This window comes from Melanerpes formicivorus, unplaced genomic scaffold, assembly GCF_026170545.1.
Source record: "Melanerpes formicivorus ecotype bairdi unplaced genomic scaffold, bMelFor1.0.p_v2 SCAF_15, whole genome shotgun sequence".
Lineage (NCBI taxonomy): Eukaryota > Metazoa > Chordata > Aves > Piciformes > Picidae > Melanerpes > Melanerpes formicivorus.
In genome coordinates, this window is record NW_027142367.1 from 15,861,414 (window position 1) to 15,869,399 (window position 7,986).

Genomic DNA, 7,986 nt, shown 5'->3' on the forward strand with positions numbered 1-7,986 from the left:
TACATTTTAATTCAGTTTGATGCAAAAGCTTCCTGAAGCAGCAAATGTTTATACCTAGCATCTCAGTCAGGCTTTGATAGCCAGTGTCAGCTTAACACAGTGAATTAATAGCAAAACCTGACATAGAGAACTCATCCTGCTTGCTCGTGCTCTGAAAGGGATTTTTATCACTATTAACATGCTTCTGGGAATTCAATCTCTAGTTTTATTGTCTCCAGTGTCACTGAGATGCTCCTTTTATTCTAGGTTTCATTTATTTTTATGTTGTTTTCCCTCCTGGTCCCAGTACTGCACTGATAGCTCATCTGCAGGAGGATCACAATTGTGTGTGTTTTTATGAAGCACTCAGTTATAGCCAAACTTTTCCAAATGCAAAGCTCTACCAAAAGCATTCTTGATTCCAGCCCTGCTGGGGGGGTTCTAGAATGCTGCTAGCTGCTTTGAAACCTTTCCACAAGAGCTGAGTTCTTCAGCACCGGAGTCTGTACTGTTACAGCTACTCTTTAATGTGTGGGAAAACTAGGATGTTGCATTTCTTCATAGAGTAGATGCATTAAAGACACTTTGTAAACCATTATCCCAAACCATTTTAAACCCAGGCTTCAACATACATTGCCAAAAAGTGGAAACCACCCACTGCATGAAGATAGCCATTTTGGAAATGAATTTTTTTGTTCCTGGTTGAATCTCCATTTCAAAAGGGAATTTTGAGATAGGACAATGACCAGGTTACAGAACAGGGTTATAGGGCTCACCTTCTCAGTTTGATCATTGGCTTTATACACAGCCAATGGCTTGTGTTCAAGGCCTCTCCCCAGCCTTGTTGCCCTTCTCTGGACACGTTCAAGTGTTTCGATGTCCTTCTTAAACTGAGGGGCCCAGAACTGGACACAGGACTCAAGGTGTGGCCTAACCAAAGCAGAATCCAGGGGCACAATGACTTCCCTGCTCCTGCTGGCCACACTATTCTTGATACAAGCCAAGATGCCATTGGCCCTCTTGGCCACCTGGGCACACTGCTGGCTCATGTTCAGCTGTCAATCAGTCTCCCCAGGTCCCTTTCTGCCTGGCAGCTCTCCAGCCACTGTGACCCCAGCCTGTAACACTGCATGGAGTTGTGACCAAAGTGCAGCACCTGGCACTTGGACTTGTTAAATGCCATCCTGTTGGAGTCTGCCCATCTGCCCAGCCTGTCTCTCTTGAGCTGGGGAGCCCAGAGCCAGATGCAGTATGCCTGATGTGGTCTAATTCGGGCTGAGTAGAGGGGATACAGATACACAGATAGGATATTCTGCAACTTAAGAATAATATTAATTCTGACCTTAAATTATGCCTGAATTTTGCCTGGGACCTTCTGTCTTTGCTCATCCTCCATCACCCCTCGTGCCCGCAGGCAGGGGCAAAAGCTTCCCCTGCAGGGCGCTGTGTGGCTCTCCTGGCAGCCTGGAACCGTGCGGCAGCAGGAACTCAGCCCGCGGGATCAAAGGCTTAGAGTAGATTAATGTGAAAGCCTGGTTACACCTTTTGTTTTCGCGCTTCCCCCCGCAGGTCACAGCCTGGGCTCGGCGAAGGTGTCCCGGGCGCAGACGTTCCCCAGCTACGCCTCGGAGCAGGGCGAGGAGCACCAGCAGTCCCTCTCCCTGGCCAGCAGCTACACCTTCAGCTACGGCTCGGGTCTGGTGCAATGACAGCCGGGGGCGGCCGGCCGAGAGAGACAGTCATGCCTGGAGCCTTCCCCCGGGGCTGGGGAGCCTCTGGCCCCCTCTGCACCCCACCATTTTGCTGTGAACACCGATGCCGGCCAGCTGCAGCCGGGTCCCCGCCGCGGCGGCAGCCTGGAGAAGCGGCGGCCCCGAGGCAGAGGCTAAGTCTTTCCTTATTTATTTTGCCGTTCCTTTTGTCGACGCGCTCAGAAAGGAGGGGGGCGAGGGGAGGGGGGTGGGTGGGAAGGGGGACACCTTGGTGTTGTGAGAAAAGTGGTGGAAACTAAAGAAACTGTGTCGGTGTGAAAGTTTCTGCATGACCGGAGCAGGCCTGCGCTGGGGGCAGCGGGGCGCTGGGGGCAGCGGGGCGCTGGCGAGTGCCACGCCCGGGACCTTCCCCCTGCTGCCCGCCCGCCTCGCCCCGGAGCGGTTCGGGTCCTTGCTGGCCGCAGTCACTGGAGCGTGGCAGTGTCGGCGCCGCGGGGCTCGCCTTCAGCCCCAGCTGAGTTTGCTCGTTGGGTGTTTTTGGAGCGGCAGGCTGAGGTGGTGCGTCGGGAACAGTTTGACGCGAGAAGGGGAGGTTATCGCCCCCCTGGTACGGCTCTAACATTTGATTCCTGGGGCACAAATTGAACCCTTCTCACGACGCCCCCGAGAGCTGTGAATGTCCACATCAGCAGCACAGTCTTGTCCGCAGAACTGCTGTGAAGTCTTCTTATTTGCAGATTATTTAGGTAACCATGCCTGCACGCCAAACTTTAAGAAGGAGGAAGACTGTTCTTAAGAAGGATGAAAGCAGGACCGCATCCATGGCTGGCAATCGTCCGTACCACGATGTGGGAGAGCTGAGCTCTGGCCTTCTCTTTCTGGTCAGCGTTACTTTGATTCTCTCCTCTGTTTCCTTCTCAGATTTCTGTTGTAGCTGCACATTGTACCTTGTATTATCATGTGTCAAGCGTCAGCTCACTTTCAAAAGGAAGATGAGTATCTCTCGATGGAAACATTCTGTCTCTGGAAGGCACCTTTGAAATTGAAGGTTGGAAGGCATACCTGTAGGTGGGGAACAAGCTCGTTTCTCTCCTGAACATTTCGATTTCTGTAGGTAATGTCAAATATTTATCTGCTCCTCATGATGCCCTGAAATGGCTGAAATTCTGGGGAGAAAAATCTGCCCTCCTGCTATGATGTGAGCAGCCCTGTGCTGTGTTGCCTGTGAAACTGCCACGACCACCAGAGGGATTTGTCCCATTGGCTGTTTCTCAGGACAGGTAAGGGAAGCGTATTGAGGAGAAGACACACAGGCTCTTTTCCAATGAAATAATCCATTTTATGTACCATAATTGAACTGGAAAAGTGCTGTTGGGTTGTTTGATACAGACACATACATAAATGTATTTAAAAGTACAGAAGAAACTTCTGCTTTTGGTTAAACCCATACAGTACATCCAGCTTTCCCCCATCCATTTCTAGCCTAGGAGACCTTGCAGGCCGAAAGCTTTCTACACCTCAGTGAACAGCTGCTGAATAAAAAAACCCAAAAGCTGGAATGAAACATTTCTACCCCACCACAATCAGCTTCATTTATTTTTTTACCCTTTCCCCCTGCCTGGTTCCCTACCTCTTTTTCCTTCTCATGCTGCTGTCCTACTCAGAAATAGAACAGTTCCCTACAGAGGGTATTTTGATGAGCTAAAATGAGAAACTGCTATCCCACGCTGTCAGGGAGCTGTACCTGTGGTGCTCCCTGAGCTGTACCCATCAAGGAAGCTTCATTCACACTTTCATTGAAGAATAAAGGGGAAAAAAAGTGCAAAATAAAGTGGTTGCCATTTTGCTTTGGGGAAAATTTCCAGTTTGGAAATGTTGCACTTAAAATGAGATACAGAAGAATGGATTCTCTAATGGTATAATTCTGTTACCCAGAGCAGCTTTGCCAAATGCAAACCTTTATAGAGGAAGCAAACAGTTATCTTTATCCCTATGCAACTGTGGTTCTTTCACTTGCCCTGCAAGTAGCTATTCTCTTTAAAATTCCTTAGATTATTTCCAGTGTGTTCTGCAGATTCCAGTACTGTGGCCACAGAACAGTCTGCCCCTGTGGCTTGAATGCTACTCACTGAGTGCTTCAATATTCTACATAGTCCACAAATGGGGAAAAGGCAACCAGGAGACTATCAGAACTGCTTTAGAGTTTAAACACCCTTTAAGAACCTAGCTAAATCCTAAAGCCACTGCTTTAGCTGTGTTAAAACACATAAGATCTTCAGAATGTGCTCTTTCCATCTCCTTGGGAGCAGTTTAGAATAAACAAACCAAACCAGGTTGGAAGAGACCTTCAAGATCATCGCGTCCAACCCATCAACCAATCCAACCCACCTAAACAACTAACCCATGGCACCAAGCACCCCATCAAGTCTCCTCCTGAACACCTCCAGTGATGGTGACTCCACCACCTCCTTGGGCAGCCCATTCCAATGGGCAATCACTCTCTCTGTATAGAACTTCTTCCTAACATCCAACCTGAACCTCCCCTGGTGCAGCCTGAGACTGTGTCCTCTTGTTCTGGTACTGACTGCCTGGGAGAAGAGTCCAACCTCTGCCTGTCTACAACCTCCCTTCAGGTAGTTGTAGAGAGTGATAAGGTCACCCCTGAGTCTCCTCTTCTCCAGGCTGAGCAACCCCAGCTCCCTCAGCCTCTCCTCATAGGGCTTGTGTTCCAAGCCCCTCACCAACATTGTTGCCCTTCTCTGGACATGCTCCAGCAAGTCAACCTCCTTCCTAAACTGAGGGGCCCAGAACTGGACACAGGACTCGAGGTGTGGCCTAACCAGTGCAGTGTACAGGGGCAGAATGACCTCCCTGCTCCTGCTGGCCACACTGTTCCTGATGCAGGCCAGGATGCCATTGGCCCTCTTGGCTGCCTGGGCACACTGCAGGCTCACGTTCAGCCTACCATCAACCAGCACCCCCAGGTCCTTCTCTGCCTGGCTGCTCTCCAGCCACTCTGACCCCAGCCTGTAGCACTGCATGGGGTTGTTGTGGCCAATGTGCAGAACCTGGCACTTGGATGTGTTCAATCTCATGCCGTTGGACTCTGCCCATCTGTCCAGCCTGTTGAGGTCTCTCTGCAGAGCCTCTCCACCCTCCAGCAGATCAACTCCTGCCCCCAGCTTGGTGTCATCAGCAAATGTACTGATGATGGACTCAATGCCCTCATCCAGAGGGCAGTTGCTGTCTGTCACAGTATCACCAAGGTTTGAAGAGACCTCAAAGATCATCGAGTCCAACCTGTCACCACAGACCCCATGACTAGACCATGGCACCAAGTGCCACATCCAATCCCCTCTTGAGCACCTCCAGGGACAGTGACTCCACCACCTCCCTGGGCCGCCCGTTCCAATGGCGATCGTGAGTGTTGTCTGGTTAATGAAGACAGAGATGCCCTTTCTAAAGAAAGTAGACCAAAAAATAAAATAAAAACAAGAAGAAAAACAAAGAAAACTTTTTAAAAATAAAAAGGAAAGAAAAGACAATATAAGTGTAAAAAAAAGAACAGAAAAGAAAGAAAAGAGGAAATAAAAGGAAAAAGAAAAGGAAAAGAAAGAAAAGGGGGAAAAAAGAAGATAAAAGAGACAAAAGGAAAAAAGAGGAGGGGGGTTGGCCATGTTTAGGAGTTGTATAAACATTTTCCTGTCATTACATAATGCAGCTTCTCTCTCAGCTCAGTTTATTAACACCTGTGATGTTCCAGCTGGAAGCAATAGGCAGGATACCCAACTTCAGCTGGAGAAGGCAACCAACCAACAGAAACCTGCCTAGGAGGAACCTCCTCCTTGTGGAAAGTGCACATCACCACACTGGAAGCTGGAAATCAGATACAGCTTCACAAGGTATTGTAACAGTGTCTGTGACCTGGGCACCGAAACACGCAGAGATGAAGCAGCCAGTGGCTGCTGTCATTGGTGCCACTGCAGAGCAGGAGAGGCTGCCACTGTAACATTTTTGTATTTGCACAGCTTCCAGAGCTGTTCCTCAGGAAAGCTGCATGAGCAAACCAGGCAGGCACTGTGCCAACAGTTTGCCAGATAATTCTGCCTTCATGGAATTGCTTTAATTCCTGGAGTATGCCTGGTGGTAACCTAAGCGACTCCTCGCTGAGACTGCTGTGTACAGCTCCTAGTGACTGCCAGAAGGAAAACTCCCCTTTGGCACACATGGTAGAGCTGCCTGCCTAGAGACTACAAGGGCCTTGAAATAGGCCCAGGAGTCCCATGGGTTCCTCTTCCAGTCTCAGCTTTCTTCATGTGCAAGGCACAGAAATATGTCTACTCCTGACCCAAGAGGAGCGCTCTGTTTTCAGCTGATGAGCTGTGAATAGATGGAGGGCAACCAAATGCCTTCCGTGGTAACCAGGTGCAACTGGTACAGCTGGAACTGAGAGAAGAAATGCTGCTGAGGCTTTCACTCTCATTTTGGCTCTGAGGAAGTACAGTGAATGCAGAACTGCAAACTAATTGACTTCTTTCATTTTTTTAGTGACTCTTGATGACAATAAACCCATCCCTGTGCTCAAATAACTCACAGCACTACTAACTATGCTCACTGGTGTATCCTAAGTGTAAATATTAGAGATTGATGCATGCTGCTGCTGCTTTTGATTTTGAAGTCACTTGGTGCAGAAAAAAGAAGACATTGAAAGGGACTGATAGGAAATCACCGAATGGTGCTGAGGTACGTCAGTATCATAGTATCATCATAGTATCAGTCAGGGTTGGAAGGGACCACAAGGAGCATCTAGTTCCAACCCCCCTGCCATGGCCAGGGACACCCCACACTAGATCAGGCTGGCCAGAGCCTCATCCAGCCTGGGCTTAAACTCCTCCAGGGACAGGGCCTCGACCACCTCCCTGGACAACCCATTCCAGGGTTTCACCACTCTCATGGGGAAGAACCTCCTCCTCACATCCAGCCTGAATCTCCCCATCTCCAGCTTCATTCCATTCCCCCTAGTCCTATCACTACCTGAGATCCTGAGAAGTCCTTCCCCAGCCTTCCCAAATTAACAGCTGCAAATCATTAGTGATGGGGTAAATGATCTGTTGGTGTTTCATAGTTTCATTCAGGGTTGGAAGGGACCACAAGGATCACCCAGCTCCAACCCCCCTGCCACGGGCAGGGACACCCCACACTAGATCAGGCTGGCCAGAGCCTCATCCAGCCTGTGTACTCCTTGGAAGCAATTTTGCCTGCCTGTGTATGAAGAAGAGGAAAGAAGAGTTGGACATTTAGGGAAAACGCTTCATTTCACAACACACCACTAGAAATCCTGTTGGGAAGCAGCAAACATTTTTAATCAAGTCTTGTTCTAAGCCAGTAAGACTTTGCTGAAGGAGAGGTTGAAATTGAATAGCTGAGGTCAAAAGTCTCTTAAAGTGCTCTCTCTAGCAATAATTTCAAGCTCAACGTACAGCCTCCAGGCACCCATGTATTTAGGAGGTGCTAAGTGCAAGGCAGCTTGTGAAGACCCTTCCCTGCTCATGGCAAAGTGGAATAATAACTTTTAAGAAGAGCATTAATCAGGCCTCTGGGTTGCATTCAGCAGAAAAGGAATGAGCTCCATGCTTGTTCAGCTAGCAAGCAACAGGATGAGGAACAGCGGTTCGGAGAAGTTTAATCTCTAGGAACTGGCAAAGCTCCTCAGCCTGTCGTAGGTAAACTTCTCCTTAGGCTTAGCTCACAGGGCAACATTTAAAAGTTTTCATCTGGTATCCTAGAAACTGCAGGGTGGCTTTCCATGAGCAGATGCAAGGCTCTTGAATGGATGTGCTTTTTAGCTTGAAATACAGGATTATCTACAACTGCTTCTTCCTAAAAAGGAGGGAGGAAGGAGTTCAATTTCATCTCTTTGTTGAGTGTTTAATATCAGTGTATTTCAGCTCCTTGGTGTAAGTGCTGCAAAGAAACAAATGTGGCTTTTATCCAGGCGTGGTGGGGTGAATAGAGTGAGTGGACTGTGGAGAAAGTGTGAAAACCTGCTGTTTGGCTCCAAGAACAGACCCAGCAGCGCTGGAGAGCTTCCTTTTTTGCACACACTGGCCAGATGCTTGTGGCTCTTTCCAAACCAATAGGATGTGTTACGCCACCTGTCTGGGTCAGAATCAACACCCTCCTAGTGGCATCACTTTAAAATCACACAGTATGTGGTTGGATGTGTTTATTCTACATGTGGAAAGCCTTGCACTCCACCAAGGGTGCTGGGCTTGTTCTTGATAGTAGAAATTAA

At 48.8% G+C, this 7,986-nt stretch overlaps 1 protein-coding gene across 1 annotated transcript in view; it reads left to right on the top strand.

Annotated features, from left to right (window-relative positions):
- Positions 1–1,903, top strand: part of DOK6 (docking protein 6) — a 276,783-nt gene extending 274,880 nt beyond the window's left edge. The window contains exon 8 of the mRNA XM_068147758.1: positions 1,549–1,903. Within this exon, the coding sequence (XP_068003859.1) occupies positions 1,549–1,688 (140 nt within the window). The 3' untranslated portion in view covers positions 1,689–1,903. The remainder of the gene's footprint in view (positions 1–1,548) is intronic.
- The last annotated feature ends 6,083 nt before the right edge of the window (positions 1,904–7,986 follow it).